The sequence below is a fragment of the Cloeon dipterum genome, chromosome X, assembly GCF_949628265.1.
Source record: "Cloeon dipterum chromosome X, ieCloDipt1.1, whole genome shotgun sequence".
In the NCBI taxonomy this organism is placed as follows: domain Eukaryota; kingdom Metazoa; phylum Arthropoda; class Insecta; order Ephemeroptera; family Baetidae; genus Cloeon; species Cloeon dipterum.
Window position 1 is genome coordinate 15,839,318 of NC_088790.1, and position 21,962 is coordinate 15,861,279.

At 41.7% G+C, this 21,962-nt stretch overlaps 1 protein-coding gene across 1 annotated transcript; it reads right to left on the reverse strand.

Moving 5' to 3' along the window:
• Nucleotides 1-2,207: 2,207 nt before the first annotated feature.
• Nucleotides 2,208-20,027, reverse strand: apolpp (apolipophorin). The gene is made up of 40 exons (XM_065495464.1): nucleotides 19,893-20,027; nucleotides 19,038-19,073; nucleotides 18,775-18,971; nucleotides 18,353-18,520; nucleotides 18,147-18,299; nucleotides 17,901-18,096; nucleotides 16,996-17,224; nucleotides 16,604-16,937; nucleotides 15,433-16,154; nucleotides 14,765-15,011; nucleotides 14,524-14,711; nucleotides 13,857-14,114; nucleotides 13,601-13,800; nucleotides 13,139-13,303; nucleotides 12,897-13,082; nucleotides 12,322-12,608; nucleotides 12,132-12,261; nucleotides 11,572-11,974; nucleotides 11,312-11,516; nucleotides 10,898-11,085; nucleotides 10,632-10,846; nucleotides 10,411-10,577; nucleotides 10,097-10,354; nucleotides 9,566-9,937; nucleotides 9,243-9,475; nucleotides 8,993-9,190; nucleotides 8,551-8,849; nucleotides 8,044-8,474; nucleotides 7,292-7,781; nucleotides 6,685-7,090; nucleotides 6,330-6,628; nucleotides 5,702-6,274; nucleotides 5,439-5,641; nucleotides 5,142-5,375; nucleotides 4,566-4,699; nucleotides 4,331-4,503; nucleotides 3,519-4,030; nucleotides 2,791-3,012; nucleotides 2,390-2,581; nucleotides 2,208-2,338 (listed from the first exon to the last, which is right to left on the reverse strand). The coding sequence occupies exons 1-40, from the start codon at nucleotides 19,957-19,959 to the stop codon at nucleotides 2,324-2,326; spliced, it is 10,185 nt and encodes a 3,394-aa protein (XP_065351536.1). The 5' UTR covers nucleotides 19,960-20,027; the 3' UTR covers nucleotides 2,208-2,323.
• Nucleotides 20,028-21,962: the final 1,935 nt, after the last annotated feature.

Here is a 21,962-nt window from a genome sequence, read left to right on the forward strand (position 1 = left end):
TGGTCGGATCGGTTCTCCAGCAGCGAACTCCGGCTGCGGCCGCTTAGTGGTGCTCCAGTCGGGCCTGATGTGAGTCACCTGCAATGCCGCTCACGATCAATCGCGCACGCACGCGTGATAATGTACTGCTTTCCAGCCCGCCAAACCAAATTTTCGCTAGTGCAGCGGGAACTCTCGTTCGGGAAACTTGATCAAAAATGTTAAAAGTGGTGAAAGGAGTCAAAAGTCAACAAAGTTATGAACAAAACCGCAGTGTTCAGGAGGCTGGTTTAGTGGGCAGCAAAAATACAAACTATTTGCATTGTTAGCTTTTGTTGATCTGTAATAAAAACTCTGGGGGAAAATTCGAAAAATTCACTCTTCTTTCTTTTATTGCTGTCTAAAAGTTTGGAAAGAGCTGAAATTTTCCTAGATTGCCGTTTAAAAATTCATGAAAAAATTGGCTTCAAAATTTAAAATTACGAGGAAATTTTCGAAATTCTTTCCAACAATATTTTTAGGCGGAATTTTTATCCCCAAATTATCCTTCCAGAAGAGTATGTATTATTTTTTTCATATGTGAAAGTAAGTGTTATTGCTGTTTTTCGACGTTTATTTTGTCAGTTTCTGTTATATCTTTGAAGTGAAAACCAAGAAAGGAAATGTTAATAATCTCAACAATTTTTAATAACACTCGTCCCTCACACATCTTTCCTACACACTACAAAAACTCACATCCGTTTCAATGGCAAGCAAGAATAATTTTAAAAAAAGCCTAGTGAAATTTAAGATATTAAATTATTGTTAAAATGCCGTTTAATTCATGAAAGAGAAGGAAAATCACTAAAGGTTTACTTTCATTTTTGCATCTAAAAGTCATCAATTTTCATTTTTTTTACTGTTCACTAACAAGATACTAAAAAACGAAAGAAATTAGAGATTTTCCTAATACGTGATACGTGAGTAAGATTAATTTCAAAATCCCTTTACAGGCTTTAACCCGCTCAAAAAAAAAGAATTAAATGCTAAGAAACATATACTTTTTCCGAGCGTAATAGTAAATCAACAAGACCTGATAGCAATTCCCGAATTGGGAGTATATAATAATTACCACAAAATTTTAAATTATTATTGTTGTTCACAAAATGAATTCTTTGATTTACTTCAAGCAGAGCGTAATAATTTAATATTGGTTTAATTAAATCCTGCTTTCTCGTGTAGAAGCTTGTATGAAATTGGTTCTCTCGTGCGTTAAAAACTACATTAATATTATTTTGACTATACATGTATGTCGGTCCTTTTACCACATTTCCCATGAGAAATGAGAATAAATTTAACCGCATGTATTTTCTCAAGGATTTTTTGCTGTCCGCTCTCATCGAAGGCGTCTCTCCACAAACGTGTACGTGTTCTTCAACGCCGCTTTGTGCTCTGATTTAGTTCGCCAGTGGTTTCGGGAATATAATTACTGTAAATGTGCAATAAAGCATAAAAGCCTCTCTCAACTTGAAAAATAAAATAAAACAGTGCCTTGAAGCGAATCAATAATTCCAATAATTATTCGCTTTCGTCCCACGACATGTGTAACACTCATTTCATTATTTGTCCTTTTGAGATGAAGATAGTGTTTCTTCAAACCCATTTTATTATTTGTGGCTAGAGAAGATCAGATAAATTTGCATCAAAATGTTTTCCGAGCTGGAGAACAATTACAACGAGAGCGGTGCGCTGCGTCGGCGGTAGCCTTTTAGGGAAGGCAATTTGTGGGCGAACAATAGATTCATTATAATAATGAAGAGTCACTCCGACTCTCTCAATGAACAAAGTTATATATTATGTGCAGATCTAAATGTTTTTAATTAATTTACACCTGTAGCAAGGCGGAGTCTCAAAGGCACAGCATCACGTTCCTCCTCATTGTGTTCAGATAACCAAACACATACAATTCCCTGTATTATTGGTCCCATTATTGTTTTATAAGTAGGAACGGTGACGGCTCACCTCTGATTCTCCGCATTTTTCATTCAAAGTTGTTTTAAAATAATATTATTACATCGCGGTTTCAACAGGTTATAAAACGATCTTGCGCGTAACTTGAGCATTTCAAAGAGTTACGCTTATTCAATATGAAAAATGACATGTCACTTTGAAGAGCAATCTTGATTTGATTCAAATGTATTGCGTAACCACATCAGAATTGAAGGTTTTCAGTAAATAAAAAATCGCCATTCTGTATTTTAAAAAAACTCAAAATTTAATCAAGTTTTCTTCACTTTCACGTACAGTCAGCATTATTTTTACACGTTCCTCTCCTCCAAAAAGGCACTCTTTTATTCTCTTACTCCTAGTTCTTCTTGCCCTGGAAACGAAAATAATCATTTCTGAGTCCTACTCAAGTTTAGGGTCTTACCAATGGCTTAGTTGCGGACACTGAGCAGGTGGTCTGGGCGTGGAGTCCCTCGTGGAAGCCGCAGTAGCAGTTCTGCGTGTTTTCGGACGCAGCCAAGGTGGCGAACCTGCTAGCAACGCTCGAGATGAACTGCTTCCTTGGGCCAGCCTTCAGCTCAAAGAAGGCCTTGGAGCTGACCACCACTGGCTTCACCTGAATGATACGAGAGATGAGAAATTGCGGAAAAGATAGTAAAAAATTGGTCTGCTAAAAGAAAAATCTAAACTGAAAAGATATTTTAAAAATATTAAAAAAATAAGGATTGGTCTGGTTAAAATTCGAGGTATTTTGCTTTTTATACTTTTAAGTAATACCAAAAAATTCGAATCGACTAGCTTTCAAACAAAGTAAAAAGTACTTACAATATCGATGAAAGGAGCGCAGGTGTCTGAGCTGTAGTCAAGGCTGCTGCGACCAGCAGCGTCGACGCCCTTCTTGGTGTAAACGATGGCAACATCAGAGTCGAAGCCAGCGATCTTCTTTTCAGCGGACGATGTGGAGATATCGATTGGCTGAATGAGGCCGACAACGATGCCGCGGTCCTTGAAGAAGGCCCTAGCTTGGAAGAAGACCAGTTGCTGCAGCTGTGAAATTATTGATATTTTTGTAATTCATTCCATAATTGAAAATTATCAAAATATCAGTTAACTCAATTAAGAGAAGATTTTTTCCTGACGAAATTTTTTATAATAAAAAATTAATTTTAATATTATCAAATGACTCGGTCCTGTGCAAGTTAATTCAGGATGGATAGCTAACTATTTTATATTTTTCCTAAATTATTCAGTGCAGAGCTGAGCCATTTGATAATTTCAAAAATTTCCTGCGAGTGTTTTTCTTTTTTCCTGTTCTGCTTGAAAAACTGGTTATTAATAATTACACGTAATGAGGTTTTGGCCATGCATCAAAAATTAATCCAAAGAATGAGATACTAGGGAATACTTCAGGTTGAAAATAATTATAATTTGAAAATAAATTGAAAAATAGATTTGATGAAAATTAATAAGTTTGAAGTAAGACTATAAAATCCAAAAATCTTGCTATAGTAAAACTTTCCCTTAAAAATTAAATATATTTATAATCCTCATACCGCTACTGGCAGCTTGCTCTTGTGGCACTCGCTGTTCCTGACGAGGATGACGACCTTGGCGGCGTCGGCCCTGAAGGGGTACTCCATGACCTGTCTGAAGGCCTGCGCCAGAGGGGTGAGTCCAAGCTCGAGGGTGCTGTACTCCTTGGCGCTGTTAAGATAAGCGAGCAGAGGATGCGTGCTGACACCAGCGGTTGCGCCTTCCACAGGGCCAAATTTGAGCTGCTTGGGTGGGCCGTCAATGGTTAAGGAGAACTGGCCGTTGGTGGTGAACAGCGATGGATAACGCTGGCCAGGGGCACCGTAGCCGATCAGCGCCGCTCTAATGTCGCCAAAGCCTTTGGCGATTAAGTCCTTCTTCACCTCGGCGGCCAGGGGCAGTCCCAGGTCGTTGAAAGCGGCACTGTTTTCGGTTGTCTGCTCGACAAGAATGACTGCATCTACCTTTCCTGCGGTCTTCACGACGGCGGTCTTGCCAACGTCAATGCTACTGCTGCCCAGGTTGCACTTGGCTGCAATAAATATTCAAATTCGTGATTATTCAGATTAAAAAAGTTACAAAATGCAGCGAAAAAGAGACAAAAAATACGAATAACAGCAGCGTGTCATTTAAAATTTAATTAAAGATTTCACAAATATGTGCGGTAAATTGTTAAAATAAAAATTAATATTAAATATCTTGATTTCATATATATATATATATATATATATATATATATATATATATAATTTAGCAACTACGATTTTTACGATTATTTTGATGATTAATTAGATGTTCTTTATGAAAGAAAATATAATAGCGCAAAACCTACCGCAGGTCTTGGGGATTGTCGGTAGGAGGAAGGTGGATTCACGGCACTTGGCGACGTAGGCCGCGGCAGCGTTGCAAATAGCGGCAGTCTTCTGCTCAGGGGTCTGAGCATCTTCAATAGCGTCCTCGCATCCCTGGCGGTATGGGGTGCGGTCAACAAAGCCAAAGCATTCGCTGCAATAATTTGTGAGCGTGAAACCATTTTCTATTTGGTCGACGCTGGTCGGGACTCATACCTGAAAGAGGCAGGGGCGGTGAAGGCGTTGCCGCACTCGGTGTTTGTCACATGCTTGTGTTCCACAGGCACCTGGTTCTGGCAGGACTCACTCAGAGCGTACGCGTTAGCAAACTGGGACACAGTGGTGGCAATCTGAAAAAAAAACAATAAAAGATTTGTTTTAAATCCATTCAGAACTATCACGAGGATAATCTCGACTGATTATTTTTTCATAATTTATTTGATCGGTTGGCGACCTCCTGATAGTGAGCAACTCGCGAATAACATGGGCTCAGGGGCCAAATTGGAAGAAGCCTAGTCCAGAAAAGGACCAGAACCAGGTTATTTTTTAAACGCTCGACATTCGTCCCGTGAAATGTTCATGCTTGCTGCAAACCAGCAAGTAGAGCGAGTTGGAAAACTTTGGCAATCCTCCCAAATCCGACTGGACTCGTGATTGAAGGCAAGAGAACCAAGTTTAAGCGCAAATTAGCCCATGCTCGATCCCTAAACACCGCTTTGATTCTAACATTGCAAAGAATAATGGTGTTTTTTTTAGTAAAAAAATTAATCTTCTAAAATTCAAATGTTTTACCTGTCCATTAGGCAGAGTCCAGTCGTCGTACTTCTCGTTGCTGATGGTGCCAAGGAGACCTCTGGTCTTGCCGAAGTAGTAGCCATTGATGGTGAAGGTGACAAGCCTCTGGTGCACGTCGCACACAACCTCGACGCCGAATTTGCTCTTAATGTTGACTGCGTTCAGGGTGCGGAACACGCTGATGTCGTTCTGGTGCAGAGGCAGTTCAGCTGGTTGTCCGTTCACCAAGACCTGCAGAGGTGTTGAAACCAACAGTTAATATTTTAACAAATACATCTCTCTCGAAACACTGACAGTATGGTCATCCTTGATTTCAACGGTGTCTTGCGCATCAATGTAGGCAACAGATTTTAATTCGCCACCGGCCAGCTCAGCAGTCAAGCTGAAGTTGCCGTCGTCAAAGTCTCTGGCCAGCAGGTACTGGCAATCGCCCTTCAGGGTGTAGTGGTCGCCGTCAAAGGTGTAGATGTGCTTGGAGCCAGAGATCTGACCATAAGCTGGAATTTTTAATTGGATAAATATTATTTTCTTGAAACACGCATGGTTGATAAACTAACCTCTGTGAGGCGGGACGACATCATCAACGTGGCGAGGCACAGAGTAGGTGAAGAGAATTTCAGACGCGGATGGCAGGTCGCTGGCACCCAGGAGCTCAAAGAGGCTGACCCTGAAGCTGGCAAACTGTGGCAGATTCAGCAGCGAGTCCAAGTTGTTGGGGGCCACGCTGAACCTGAGCAGGTTTTCAAAGTTGAGGCCCTGCACGCCAGGCACGCCGGTGCCCTCTGGCAGGTTGAACATGAGGGTTAGGGCCCTGATCAGTTTCTCTGAGATTTTCCTGAGCTCGGCGATATCATCGACAGTCTGGCCCTTGACCTTCTTGTAGATGTAGTCTGAGAGGGCCGTGGCAAACTCCTGCAGCTCCTTGTTGGGCAGGATCTCCTTCAGCGTATCGGTGATCTCGATGAATACTCCGTCAAATCGCTCCAGGAAGAGTTTGTAGAGTTCCTGGTACCTCTCCTTGAGCTTCTCCAGGACCGGCTGAGACTCGAGCTGTTTGATGATGGTCTTAATCAGCTCATTGACGTACACGCTCAGTTCAGTCACAATCTCTCCAATAACCTTGCTTTGCTCTGCAAGATTTATTAATTGAAAATTAAAAACCGATATTAGTTTAAGAGACTATACCTTTGAAGAATTCGGCAAACAGGGCAAAGAACTTCTGAATGTCACCGCTGTTGGCCTTGATGACCTCAAGGACCTGTCCACCCAGCTTGACGAAGATCTCAAAGAAGGCGTTGAAAACTCCAGCAATCGCCTTGCTAACGTTTCCAATGGCTTCAGTGACAACGGGGGTCAGCTTGTTGATCAGCTCGGAGAACTTTCCGGCCCACTCCTTCAGGATGGTGGTTAACTTTTCAACATATTCTCCAGCCGTCTGCAGGAACTTAGTGACGGCTTGAGCAAGTCCTCCAACAAGGTTTTGACTAAACAATTTGACAATGAGAAAAAAATCGAGGCATAGACTCAATTAAAATATTACATGATTCCGAAGAGTTCATTGATGGTGGGGTCAGCGCGGAGTTCAGCCTGCAGGGCGTCCAGCTGGGCCTTGACCCTGTCGATCAGGGGCTGCAGGTTGGGTTGGGCCTTCTTCAGGTTTTCGTAGATAGACTTGGCTCTTGCCTCGGCCACCTTGTAGTTTTCAGAGGCGCACTGCACAAAGTTGTCAACGGCAGCCTTGCCGATGGCCTGCAGCCTCTCAAGGGCGACCTTCAGTTGATCAGCGTCCAGCGTCTGCTCGGTCTGCAGGAAGTTGTCCTTGTCCAAAGCAACGCGCAGGCGGAAAAGCTTGGCAGAGCTGCCAGCGGACAGGTGCTCAGCCTCCAGCAACAGCTCCTTCTCGATTTCATAAGCTCCAGAGTACACAGTTCGGACGTCAGGGTGGTCTAAAAATCACGAGATAGATTTTGCATTGAGATTATTTGTCAAGTTTTTTTTAGAAAATTATCCTTTATGTATGGAGTGCACGGTAAAAATACAATTTAAAATATAAAATTGGTGCTTGTGGTTAAGTCAGATTCTTAGTGATTGAATAAAAAGATAAGTGCAGATTTATTTCTAGATTTTCAACCAACTAGATTACTCACTCTTATCATATGCCTGATACTTGAAGCTCTGGTAGCCGATGACCTCTCCCTCAAAGGTGATTGTGTCGAGGAAAGAAAGGAAGACGCTGTTCTTAGGGGGAATGCCCTGCTGTCTCTTGCAATCACCGTGGACTCTCAGGACCTCGCAGGATGGAGATCTGACGAAGACAAGCAGCGAGTCGATGTTGGCGGAGAAGAGGACGGCCGATTCCTTGATGTCGTTATCTTTCTTGCAGGTAATGATGGAGCCGAAACCGACCTCCTTCTTTGAGGCGACAAAATGGCTCACGGCGCTGAAGTCCAGGCTTTGAGCCTTGCTGGCAATCGTCAGGGTCGAGGTCATGTTGAAGCCACCTTCGATGGGGATGCGCTCGTTCTTCAAGCTAAACACAATTGCCTGGTTCTTCTTGGCGAACACGTCCAGGTTGAAGGACGAGTCGAGCAGCACCTGTCCGGTGCCAATCAGGGTCTTTGACTTGACAATAAGTGGCTGGAAAGAATAATTAAATAGAAAATTAGGAATATTTTAAATCACATGTTTTTGTTTTTATTTTGACGCTAAAATATTTTAATTGAAAATTTAAACTAGGCGAGAAAATCGATAAAAGTGAATTCAACACGCTGAACTTTAATAAAAAATTAAAACAATCACCAATGATAAAAGTAAAAAGTATGTAAATTTTACTTCTAAATTTGAAATAATTTGTTTGATGATCCATTTAGACGTGGAACTGAAAAAAAATAAAATTTACCTTTTCAATCAGAGGGTGTGAAAGCTTGATGTCGGAGGAGTAGGTGGTTCCATCCTTGCCCTTGGTGATATCTACGGTGCTCAAAAGACTCAGCTTCTTGTCGGGTTCGTTAGTCTTGTCCAGGTACACAGTGACCTCAGTCTTGTAGTTCTGAGTGTTCTCGCTCTTGCCCTTTCCAGGCGTGGAGAAGATACCGTCAATGGCAATGGTCCTCTTGGGCGTGGTCAGGTGGAAGCCGGTGGAACGTTCCTTGATGAAAGCTTCGTACTCATACTTGGTGGCCTTGTCAGCCTTGCCAAGCACAGCTTCGATCTTGTGTTCGAATTCCAAGCCCTTGCGGAGCAGCTTGGAGCCAAGGTTCAGAGCGAAGACGTTGGCTGAGTGCTCAAAATCGATGTTGATTTTGTTCTCGATTTCCAGCTTAGTAGTATCTGGAAAATAAAATATTTTTTGTTTCATTTTGTATACTTATAATTTTTTCTTATGTCAAGAAAAATGTTCACTCACCAGTGATCTTCAGCGTGTTGGCAACCTCGACCTGTGAGCATTTAGCGTCGCAGTACTTGGTGTGAGCGCGCAGAGCCTTGTTGGTGAGCAAAAGCTGGGATTCAACGGTCCTGGTCTGCTTGCCGGTGAGGGTGCCGCTCAGGGCGAAGTCAAATCCTTGCTCAGGGTCACTACCCTCCTTTTTCAAGATCTTGTGCGACAGTGTCAGGTCTGAGGAGTATTTATCGCCGTCCAGCTCAACCTCACCCTTGCCTTCATAGACGGTGCTCTGGCCATCTTCCTTCTTCTGGATATTAGTGCTAAAATTAAAAGTAAAGTATGACTCGAGGAAAGCTGAACAATTTATAGCAGTTGTGTTGGTAAAATATTTTATGTCAAAATTGGGTTCGCCTTGATTTTGTGCAAGCTGAAAGAGAATTCCAGAAAACATAATTTTGCTAACCTTCCTTCGACCAAGGTCTTGTCAGCAGACTTGACGGAGATATTGATCTTTCGTCCCTTGGCAGCAGAGTTTGTAGTATCTAGATGCACTTTGACCTTGTTCAACTTCAGGTCAGCAGAGTCCAGATTGATGACAACGTCAAAGTCCTCAAATCCACCAGGATATTTAACAACACCATCAACGGCCAGGTCGCGGGGCCTGAAATGTTCAATGTTTGACACGCGTGATGACGAATTTCAATCGATCTTACTTGGGTCCTGCGACGTTGATGACTAGTTCGCCCGTGATTTCGGTGCTGGTAGGTCTGCGGTAGGCCGCAAGGGTTTTGAAAATTGGGGATTTGTCAAACTTGGTAATTTCCACAGAGAAGAGCCTGCTGATTTCTCTCAAGTCAATCTTGCCATGGACCAGATAGTGACGGTTTGCGTCGCTGTTGAACTGGAGCTCCACATCAGCGTCCACCAGTTTTTCTGAGTCTTTGCACTGAAATGTTTTATTTCAAAGTTAGACAATTTGACAACTAAACAAGTATTTTTTTTATTTCCAATGAAAATTGCATTTATTTAAACTAACCCTTCTATCAAGCTTGATGACGATAGTCTTGTAGTTCTCAATGGGAGTGTCAAGGGTAAGACCGAACTTTCCGCTGGTGGATCCATCTCCTGGAGTCTCTCCGTCAAGCTTGATTCCAAAGGCGGTGTTGGCCTGGCTCAAGCCGACGTTGACAGTGACCTTGCGGGCCTGAGTGTTGTCGGTGATCTTTTCAGTGGCTCCTTGGAAGTCGTGGCTGATGCTGAACACGCGCGGTTCCTTCTCTTCAGCTCCAAGGAACGAGGTCAACTTGTACAATCCCTTGCACTGGGTGGTGGTGTGCAGATAATCCACGTGGGCAGCGATGTCGTACACCCTGGCGTTTTCAATTTCAAGGAGTTCAGTGGCATCGGCCTAAAAACAAATTCAAGGAAATTGTAATTAAATTCAAATGTTAAAATTATAAGCACTTAATAAATTTGGTCTCGTGTCATAAACACATTTGGAAGAAATTTGCAAAAAATTAAACATATTTTTTTTTCAGAATTAACAAGAAGATGGAAAACATCATACCTTGCAAGATTCCTCTTCATAGTTGCCTTTGTAGGAGGAGACGTATTTGACCTGCTTGTATCCTTCAAAGTCGGACTTGAGGTTGAAGTTCAGATTGTAAGACTGGTCTTTCTTATTTTTGAAGTTGAAGGAGGCTTCAGCATCGAGAGCAACCTTCTCACCGTAGGTGGCCTTGAGTCCATACTTGGGGATGTCTTGGATTTCAGCAGTGAATGTTGAGCTGAAAGGCTGGGGAATTGCGGATCCACTAACGTCAACCTAAAAATTTTCATAAAAAATCTTCATTGCGAACTTTTATGCTTTTATAAAATTACCTTGTGAACAATGGTCTTTTTTTCAGCCTCTGCAGTGTTCTTAACATTAAGGGCGACGTTTAAGTCCTTCTTTCCACCACTAAGCTCAAGCTTGGTGTCCACGTCAAAGGTGGGAACATTGAAGCCGTCCACACTCACGTGACGGGCGCTGTACTTCAGCTTGTAATCTGTTGACACAACACAGGTTGAAGCCTTCTGATAAATATTATATGATTTCTTACCCTTGCCGTCGTTGAACTTTACCAGGGAGGTAGTTCCCTTGCCCTCCGTCTCCTTGAGCTGCACAAAGTCAGCGTAGGCGCTGAACACCTGCTTGCTCGGAAGCTCGAAAGAGCCGTCAAACTTGTACATGACTCCATTGTCCAGAGGAGTGCGACTGGGCACCACACCCTTCAGGGCGACGACGAAAACGCTGTCTAACACGGCGACCTTTGTCCTGAAATATTCTATTATATTGACCTGTTTTTCAGAAAGATGTGAATCTTACTTGGTGTCGTAGGAGCGGCCGTCCTTGTTCAGGTCGATGCTACTGTCCACGGAGATCTTGCTGTCGGGGTTCTTGTCCGCGTCAAGGTGCACCACGAGTCCAACCTCGCGAGCGGTGGCCTTGGCGCCAGGAGCTACCTTTCCAGAAACTACAACCTTGCGGTTCAGCTTTTCAGAATTGAAGGTGGCCTGGAATAAAATTTGAAATATTAAAAAGTGATATTAGTTCACAGGTTAAAATAAATAATTTTATTTTTTTTAATTACAAGATAAAATGGTGAAAAGTTCCCCAGTTGAAAAAGAAATTCAGAGCATAGCATATACAAATTAATGTAGAAATGCCTCTTTGAAGGATTGGCTTAAGGAATAATATTTCCTACACCCATTTCAATCTTACAGGCAGAGAAAATCTCACCTCAAGGTTTCCTTCATTCTTGCTCTTAATATGGTTGAAGGAGCCAGTTCCATCGACGAAGCCCTTGAGGAAGACCTCGAATTTGCCAGTGACAGTGTCACCAAGGTTGGTTTCGCCCTTGATCCTGAGGACCTCGTCAGCTCCCTTAGAAACCCTAAGGTGGGCCTGGTTCTGCTCAGGTTTATTCTCCACGCCAGTGCAAATGCTATATTTTTTTTTAATTAGTAAAATATCATTTTCGCCAATACAAAGATTCTTACGCGTAAGTGTCAGGGATTCCAGTGACGGTGAACACAGAGGTGAGCATCACCTTGAAGTCGCTCTTATCCAGCCTGTGGATGAGGTCAGACTCAATCTTGAAGATTTTGCTCTCGGGCTGGAGTTCAACGCTGAAAAGGCTCTTGGAGGTGACTGCGTTCTGGATGAGGCGGTTGATGTTGACCACGACGGTCTTTCCGGCAGCGCCGGCCTTGAATTGCAGGTCAAAGCCTCCAGGGTCCCTAGAGTCCTTCACACCTTCCACAGCAGGAATATTGAACTTGTAATTGAGCTCAGAGGTAAACTTCTGTTGTTCGTAGCCAGCTTCGAAAACATAGTGGAAGCTCTTCTTACGCACGGCCTCAGTATTCAAAGTAAGGTAAAGGTCAGCAGCTGGGTAGGTCACTATAAACAAATTGAATTTTATTGCAATTTTATCATTTGAAAATGAAATCAGCTTGATTGTTTGGATTTCGGACTGGTGGTCCGCGGAAACATCGCAAAATTGTTCAAGTTTGGAGGCAAAAAAATTAAAATGACTTTGAATGAAAGAGCTACTTACACTTATTCTTGGAAATGATCGAGGTGATTTTTTCTCCTTCCTTTTCAACCTTGTAGAACTGCTCAATGGTCACGGAATTTTTCTCATTGTTCAGATCAGCTCCATAGAACACCTTGAGCTTATTGTCAGCCTGCAAATTTAATCAAGATATTTTAAAAACGAATTCAATTCAATTTAAACTATTACAAACCTGATTCTTAACATTCAGTCCATCATAAACGGCAGAGAATGCAGATTCAGGGAACTGGGAAAGTTTGACCAGGATGTCAAAGTGGAGCTTCTCTTGGTGCGCGTACTTGCTCGTGAGGATGGCGGTTTCAGCCAGGTTGTTGTACTTGGCAATTACGTCAATGTCAAATCCGAACGGGCCAGTACTGACGATACCATCGAGTTGGTACTTGTTGCTAGGTATGGTGACAGCCACCTCGGTGAAGGTCAGCTTGTTGACGTTGTTTCCCTTGTCGTGCTTGATGGTGCCTACAAAACATCAGTCTTAGAGCCATGTTAAGGGGGATTACCAGAGTTTGCAAAATTGTAAAAAGGAAAACAAGAAATGAAAGGATTTTTCAGGCGACCAATATTTTACGTTTTTTTTTCTTAAAAAAATATTTGTTGAAAAATACTAAAACGTATGCAGAGGGGGAATAAATCTAGCTAACAATTGACTAAAACATTTTTTTACTTTTATTATCTAGACATAAAATAACTCGTTTCTGAGCCAATGAAGGTATTTATCAAACTCTGGAGATTACTGACGATACGCACCATCGACAGTATACTGCCTGTTGGCTCCGTCATCGCCAGGAGCAGAGTAGGTGAGGACTGGCTTGTAGGTGGTTGTTTCACCAGAAGCCCCGATCACAGTGAGACCCAGCTTCGCTTTGTACTCATCCTCGTCCAACTTAGCAATGGCCTCCAGAGCCTTCTCCTGATCGTTGCTGATACTGCTCACTAAAAATTTTAAGTTTTGTTGATTTGCAGCTTTAAATTATGAATAGTTAACTCACAGGAAGCGTATCCCGACTTAAATGGAGTGACGAATTCCAGCTTGGCTTGCTTGTTAGGGTCGTCCTTAGTGAAGACATTTGTCAGAATGAAGAAGAAACGGAAAAGCCTATTATTGGCCGAGTTAGGGGTGCTGAACTCAAGGCTCCATCCTCTTACATTTGGCTCTGAAAAATTTAAATTGTGAATTTATCTAAAATTACTATCCAATTTGACAGGAGGGAAAGGAGTTTCAATGAATCATTAAGGCTAGAAACAAATCAAATTTTAGACATAGAAATTTCTTGTATTACACATTTTTAGAAATTTTAACAAATAGATATAATGCTAAACGTAAAATTTTTTAATTTTTATTGGATTTCGGCAATACTCCTATTTTGGCCGGGGCCAAAGTTAATTTATGGCATTTTTTAATCAGATACCATCCTCCAACAGTAATTAAGTCCTAGAGCACTTTGACTTACTTGTGTCATCGTATTTGGCCTGGATGTTGTAGTTGGTCAGAGAGCTATCCTTCTCGAGTTCACCTTTCAACAAGAATGGTCCATCAAGGGGGAAGAAAGGTCCCTTCTTGGGCACGCCCTCGTTGGGGTAGTTTAAGTCAAAGCAAAGAGATTGACCAATGAATGAATTCAGCTGGTCAAAGCAGCCGTGGTAGGTTTTCCTGTAAATGCACTCTTTGAGCTGCACTGTCAAAATACAACTTTTCCTTTATCGAACCTAGGGATGGAGAATTCAAGTGGGGTCTGGACTGGAACACTGGTCTTGTCACGACTGGTGCTGAACAATTCAGATTTAACGTTCAAAAGCTGTTGCTTGGCCAGTGGAGAACCGATGTTGAGGTCGAAACCCTTTCCATCCAGGATTTTCAAGGTGAGGTCAACGGCGTTGGCAGTGTGGATAGTGGCGGCGTGCTTCAGACCAGAGGAGGCGACGTGGAAGTCAACAAAGAAGTCGGTGGCAGCTTCAATGGTGGCGCTGAGAAATTTTCAATTAATTCAATGTCAGAGGGGAAGTGCGTGTTTTAATCAGAACGTAAATTTTTCCATGTTGCGATAATTGAATTGTTAGAAAGTGTACAAAATTAATAACATTTTCTTTGCTGGAATTTCACCTGAATTGAAATGAAAACTGTCTTAATAGTTCTATATATTTTTAACCAAAGCATAAGCAGTTCTGCATATTTTTAAACTGTTTAAAAATAGACTGTTTAAAAATAGAAGCAAAACACTCTTTCACATGGAAAATTTGTGACTTTTCTAACTGGTCTAGACAGTTTTATGCTATTTTAAGTATGGCACCGCTACGATTAAAATATATTCAACCGTCTAAATGTCACAGCCCTGGTGATGAACAGCAGAGTTCATTTAAAAAATAATATTATTACCTTGGGATGAACTTGAACTGGAAATTTGTGTTCTTAGGATTCTCAACAATGGCGGGCAGGTCGAAGGCCGTTTTCAGTTCAACCTTGATGGCTGCAGTGGCCGCAGTGGAAAGCTTGATGGGGAAGCCGGTCAGAGTGGGATAAGAGAGTTCGGTGTCGAAGATCTGCACGTTCTTCTCATACTCCAACTAAAAAGGCATGGATTTATAATCACGTCCTTAGAATAAGCATGAAAAAATACGTTGAAGTCCTTGGCGGCCTTGATTGTGTTATCGACGCGGTCGAAGATCTTGTCCACGATGCCGAAAGGAGAGAACTCAGTAGGGTCTCCGTAGTACGAGTAGAATGCTAGCTCGTAGCCGAAAAGCTTCAGATACAGGTCAGTGTTGATGACGTTGTCGTGCTCGTGGTACACCTTGGCGTTGATCTTGTTTACGCTGCTGCGGTCAATGGACCTCTTGTTGCGGATGGACTGGCTAGCTCTTTCCCTGAAACAAAATTTACTCAGTATGAAAATCAAACATTGCATTTAAGGACAATTCTCCTAACAAAATAATCGATGTGATATGATAAATATTAATTTAGCAGCCATTAAAGAGATTAAGCTGTTCTTTTTTTCTGATTTATATTACAGAAAACATCAATTTGTAAGATGATAAGTAGGAAAATAAAATCTGTTGGAATTAAATTTTTTCTAATTATATTTAAATTAACTGGGCCGTAAAGTCTTAGAAAAAATTTCATTCCCTCTGGGAATTTGACTATCTTATTTAACATTCTAAAAATCTCCATAAATTCTTTTGCGGGTAAAGTTCGAATTTTAATCATCATTTAAACTGCAAATAATGGTTTTTAGTGCCTATAAAAATACAACAAAGTTTATTGCAATGAAAATAAATAGACAATTACCTAATCTTAGCAGCGAGGGTGTTGACAGTGTTGTTGCCAGAACTGAGGACATCCTCAGCGGAGCGAGTGTTGTAATAGCCCTTGGGTCCAAAGAAGCCTTCAAGGATGTGTTCCAGATTCTCAGCCCTGAGTCCAACCTCAAGCAGGTTGAAGGAGTGGCCCAAGATGTTGGCGGTCAGGTTGAGGTCAGCACTTCTCGGCAGGAAAGAATTTTGCGAGAAGATGATGTTGCTTTCGGCGGAGGCGGCGACGCCTTCCTTGCTCAGCGAGAAGCTCAGCTCGTTGTTGGTGGAGAAGCGGCGGTAGTCATACTTGTACTTTTTGGCAGGCACACTGATGGAGCTGAGGATGGCCTTGGCACCAGCCTTGTCCGGGTTGGCAGAGGCCCTCAGGTTTCGCAGGTGCGTGGCCACGAAAGAACCGACCTGGTTGACGGGCTCGCTCTCGATCAGCTTGCTCACGACTTCGTACACCTTTCCGCACGGGCAGGTGGCGGCGACCAGGTAGGCCTTGATGCGCACCTCAGAGTCTTCTTCGCGGTCGGCCAGGATCTCCAGCACTGTCGGCTTCAACTGTGCGTTGCCAGCGTCGCTCTGGATGGCGTCCAGCGCGGCCACACGCACGCGAGCCGGCAACTTCTTGCCAACGCATGCCTTCACCTTGACAGCAATGTTCTCAGGGATGTAATGTGCGTTGTGCAGACCCTTCAGGGCGGTCAAAACCTGTGGAGCAAAATACATATTAAAGCAATGACAAACCTTGTAGAAATAATAGGTTTCGCCAATTTTGAAATGCGTTAAAATGCGCCACTGGATTTATACTAAAGGAAAACAGCAATTTTTCCGAGTTTTACCAGATTTTACCTCCTAAAATTATATTTTGCACACAGAGAGAGCGGAAAATACTATTAAATCTTAATAAATAATTTTTTGCGTAATCATTGGCACTCTAAAATTGATTTTTGAAAATTGACAAAATATTATTGCGCAGAAATATTTTCCACAAGGTAAAGCTTAAATCGTAAGTAAAATTCAAATACTCCTGACATAAAAAAGGGGACACTAGGGACATCCTTCCAAAAACACCAAAAACCTATTTTGGTCAAGATCAAGATCCAGTGCATCAAATAAATAATTTGATAGAACTGCATCATAAATGGACTGTAACCAACCTTGTCCTCTTCTTCGTGCGTCTTGGTGTTGCAGTTATCCAAAGGCTTAGTGATCTTATCGAGAAGGCCGTCGATTTCCTTGTTTTCTCCCACGCCGTGCAACTCATGGTACTTGCCCACGAGAGCACCAGCTCCCAGAATAAGGCTGCGAGGGGCGTTCTTGTCTACCAAGGTGCCGACTGCTTTGATTGAGGCCAGAGTGGGGTGCCTGTTGAAGGCCAGGCTGATGTACAGCTGATCTAGATCAACAGTGCCTTTGGTTTTGGACAGCTTGACAAGAGCCTCCATGCTCTGGCCTGTGGCAGCGCTGAGAAGAGCATCGATGAGGAGTTTGCTGAAATTTGAAAGACGCGTCAGAATTGAGCAACTTTAAGAATTTGTAGAGAACTCACCCGCCGCACTTGCTCTTGAAGCTATTGAAGGTCTTCAGCAGGTCGTTGGCGGAGGACTGGCGCACGATCTGGATCAGGTTGCGCACCTGGTAGGCGGTATCCACGTTGGATGACTCGATGGATGCGCACACACTTTCCACAGCACTCTGCAGGGTTTTGAGGTTGGAGAAGTCATTGCTGGAGCCGTGGGGCGACTCGAAAATGACAGACAGTGAAGTCGGTTCAGCGGCTAAAATATGGATTGCATGCTTTGTTTAACAAACATCTTTAAATCATTTTAATTTAAGAGGAACACCAAATTGCAGGAGAGAGAGAAAGAGGAAATAACAAAAAGAGCGGAGAGTCTACGTCTGCAGCAAATCTTAATACAGGTTTCTAAAAGATTTAACTTGAATAATTTCAAAGATAAAAACGAATTTTTAATAATTTTTGTTGGTCAGTTTTCTTTTACTGCCGTTTTTTCTACAAAAAAGGCTGGGTTTTTTTCAAGACGATAGATATTTTATGAATTTTTTTCCTAAAATTACTTATAGATCAAATTAACCACGTCATTAATTTTATTCCATTTATAGACACAAAAATGGCTGGTTGCCATAAAAAATGTAATGAAATTTTCGGGCTTCTCAATTACGGTTTCTTATTTGTATAAGTCTAAAAAACAATGGTAGAGGAGGCCATTTCTCTGGAAAACACACTGGAATCTTTTTTGTCCATTTTTCATTCATTTGTCCACCTTCCTATGCAATAAATATTTTTTAAATCGTCATGATTATGAATTATATTGAATATAATTTAGTAAGCCCCAAGACGTTCCAATCGAATACCCAGAAAAAATAGCAGCCTGCCCGACTGACGTGGCGAGCGGGTTGCATAAATTTGAAGTGGCAGGCGTTAAAGTCACTCACCAACAAACGGCGCGTCTCCATCGGTGGTGCGAACAAGCGAGATGTTGGTCGAAACGGTGATGATGGCTCCGTTACCCTCGTTGCTGTAAGGCACAAAGTGGTACTCCTCGTGGCCTGAGGCAGACTCAAGGACCTTGTTCTTCAATTTCTGCTCAATGCGAGCACTAGACTTGATGACCGGAGCAGATTGGACATTCTAGAATGCAAAATGAGCCACTGTGCGTCCACTTAATGGAGTAGACTCACCGCCTCAAAGTTGTAGGAGGAAGAGGGAATGGAGGAAATAATGCTCTCGCGGTGTTTGCAGCTGTTCAGGTTGCGGTACGAGTTGACCTCGGTGGCGCCGTCGGCTCCGTTGACGACAGTAGTTTCGACTTCGCAAGTGCCGAAAATGTCCGTCTGCAAATTAAAACGCAGATGAGACGTGTCAAGAATGGAAAAACTATACCTACATATTGCTTCTTCTCGACCGGGATCTGGAAGAACGAGGCGATGGCTCTCTTGACGTTCAGGGACACCAAGGAGTCTGCCTTGCCGGCACAGAACTCGGAAACGAGCTGACCGTTTTGGATTCCAATCAGCACTGGTGAGCCCTCAATGATGGTTGAGCCCTGGTGCTTCTGCTCAAAAATAATTTATAAGAAAATTGGAAAGAGGTTATTAAATTAAAAAAAAACACGCTGGTTTTGCGCCGATGGAGAGGTAAAATAGATTATTTTCATTGGAAAATTTAATGAAATTAAAAAATTATTATTTAGATAGGCCTCAATTCTATTAAGTTGCTCTTTGTATTGGAAGTCTGCAATTTTTTCTGAAATCTAAGATACCAAAAATTTTTGAAATTTCATTTAAAAACTAGGTTCTGAACACAAACCTTGTCTCCATTCGAGATGATAGCTTTCTTGACGGTCAGAATAGCCGAACAGGTGCTAACAGCCTGCAGGGTCACTTCGGAGCTCAGGTGTAGTTTTCCTTGATTCACGGTGGCTCCGCTAAGGATGTTTGAAGTTTGAGTTTCCAGGTTGTAAGTGTAGATCTTTTTCGGCTCGAAAGCGAAAACATCATTTGATCCTGATGAATAAATAAAATAATATTTGGTGTCACGCCATTTTCAAATAAATCAATCAAGTGACTCACCTGTACATTCAATCGCGGGGCAGGTCTTCAAGGGAACTAAAACAGATTTAAAAAAACATTTGAAAATCGAGACAGTTGAACTTTAAGTTTTATCGTTCGCCCGTAGCAACAGGGTTTATCAAAATCACGACGTTATTGAATTTTGACCCGTGACATTGACCTGTCAATGCGGTCATCGCGATAAGCCAGAAAGAAATTTCAGAGAAAAACAGGCAAGCGTCTCGCCAAATCTGCGTGACAGACGAGTGATTATGATGACATCGAGGTCATTTTTTATTAAATTCAAGCAAATATTGGATTTGAAATCGGATTACATCATCAAAGACAGTTGAAATTTCTTTTTTAAGTGTCTTGTAAAAAAATGAAATTGCAAGCGTTAATTTGGAAGTTTAAAACAGTTGCTATGGAAACTAATGTAGAATTAACAATAGAGTAAAGTAAAAACTTATCCTCGCGTTAGTTAGCTGCAAGATTCAGAGAATTTTGAAAAGTTATTTTACAAATCACATCCGTAATAAAATAGCATTGACAAGTTTTTAGAAGAAAAAAAGTCGAGACGAGTCGAGAAACATCAAATGAATTGCCATTTTAACATTAAATTAATTATTTAATTAAGTCAATTTGAGATTGCATAATCAGAAAAATATTAGAAAAGTGTATTTGGTAAAAATTCGATCATTCCCTTTATAACATTTCATTTTTTTAAATTACTATATGTTATTTGTAATGTTAAAAGAACTGAAAGAACTAATCGATTTTTTTACCAGCCGTAAAATTGAAAATATGAACGAAAAAAAATTTGTTCCTCAGTTAAAAGAAAAAGATAAATTGGAAACAAAGGAAAAGTGTACTCACGAGCGAGGACCACATTAACGTAGACCGCGAGGGCCAACAAGGTGGGTAACACCTTGCCGGTCGTCATCTTGCACGAATCCAAAGCAATCTGTCCGGCGACGGCGACACCAGCCGGAGGATAGAACGAGGCGAGTCACCCACTCGTCTTTATATACCCGCTTGTTGACCTTTGCTGCTGCCGATCTTTCCCCAGACGTTCCAGCACAGCCTCCCCTCCGACAACGACACCCACCACCGACAAACTACACCACACAGTGCCCCCCGGATGCAAACTCCGAGAGAAAATCATCGAGGATGACTTTTCAAAATTTTTGCAGCGGAACTTATATTTTTGTAAAGAGCAACAATTGCAAGGTGGAACAAATCATTTAATTGGAGTCTATTTCCTGGAGTGAATGGTTATTTTAAATTCAAATTATAAAAAAATCGAAACTGTTTGCTCTGTGATGTAAAGACATAATGCTTTCCTCGATGTTTTTTTATTATCATAATATTTTTCATGCAAGCAAATTTAATTTTGGATCGTAATACACAAAATATTTTATGCTTTGCATCACTTCTGCTGTTTGAGAGTTGTCAGCTAAGCAGTTTTACGCACACGCTTGAAATCAGCATTTTGTGACGAAAATAAAGGCGCAACACGTGATAACCCGGTCGATCGAACTTTCTCGCTGCCACACAAATGGAATAAAATTGTTAATGAACTGCGCCGCAAACAATAAGGAGGAGACTCTCAGCGGTGGTTAATCATGAATAATAGAGTTAGAGACCAGTTTTTCGGCGTTAAGAGCTGCGCCGTTATGGTCAATGGACATTGTGTTGGCCCGCATTGAGGGCGGCATCACGTGAGAGTCTGCATCTAGCACCGGACTGATCATTATAACGAATCAAAACAGGAAAAGGGTCCATAAAAATATTAATTTGCAAGAAATATTTAAAACCGAACAGTTTCTCATGACAGGGTTTGCTTCAAAGGTCAAACGCTGCCTTACGAAAATCGGGTTTTTTCCTCCATCATGATGATTGTTTACTCATCCATTTAGTGAAACAATAGCTTATGTTCCAGACAATCAACTCGCCTCCTTTCAAAGTACAACAAAACAAGATGCTGACACCTTTGGAGCGGAAAATAAGTTCAAAAGGGCACAGTCCGTGGCTGGCCTTGTTACCCCAGCTTTATTATACTTATTCGGCCTAATGGGTGTCTCATCATTCAATAGACACTGAGATAACCCTCTTTCAATGGGCGAGAACAATAAAAATAACGCATTAGCAGCGCACTGCATGAAATTCTTTTCCGTGCAATGCGCGAGCAAAAGCAGTCAGCACGTGCGAAACCGATACAAATTGCCAATTTGGCGGACATTCGCCCGAATTAGAGGTCAGAGATGACGTCGCACATTGGCGAAAGAGCGTTTGGGGTTATCGCATTGTCTTTTGTGTCTGTTCGCCGGGACAAATATTTTTCGGTTATTTATGTAAGCGGAAGTCCATCTCACCACGATGCCAATTTTATCGGGATTAAAGGTTTTTCAATGACTGAGAGGGCTAAACTGATGTCGTAATTTTGGTTACGAGAGTTAGTCTCACTCAGAGTAGGATTATTGAAATAAAAGCAAACCATTTTTGGACGACGAGACGACCGAGGCTTTAAACCAAGTTATACGTCGGCTGAGCACGATAGAATCAAAGAACAAAATAGTGTTTTCTGTTTAAAAATAAAAGACATGGAAAGACAAAGATAGGACACGCATTACTTTTAAGAAAGAAAAGTATGTAAAGAAATATCACAAAGTTAAATGTTTTAGGTACAAAGAAATGGCATTCTTACAGCTTCACTGGATTTATATTTCAAAACAGAGATTCGTCCCTTTAAAAAAAGTCAATTAGCAATTCAGCTTGCTGCTCGTTCTATTCAGTTTTTTCACAAAATTAAATATTAAATAAACTACTAGAAAAAAAGAAATGGATTCAAAGGAAATCTTTTTTGTGCTGGACTCCCTTTTCAACTGAATAAGTAGTAAAGTTAAGAACTATTATTTTTGGAAAATTTTAATTAAAATGTGGTAA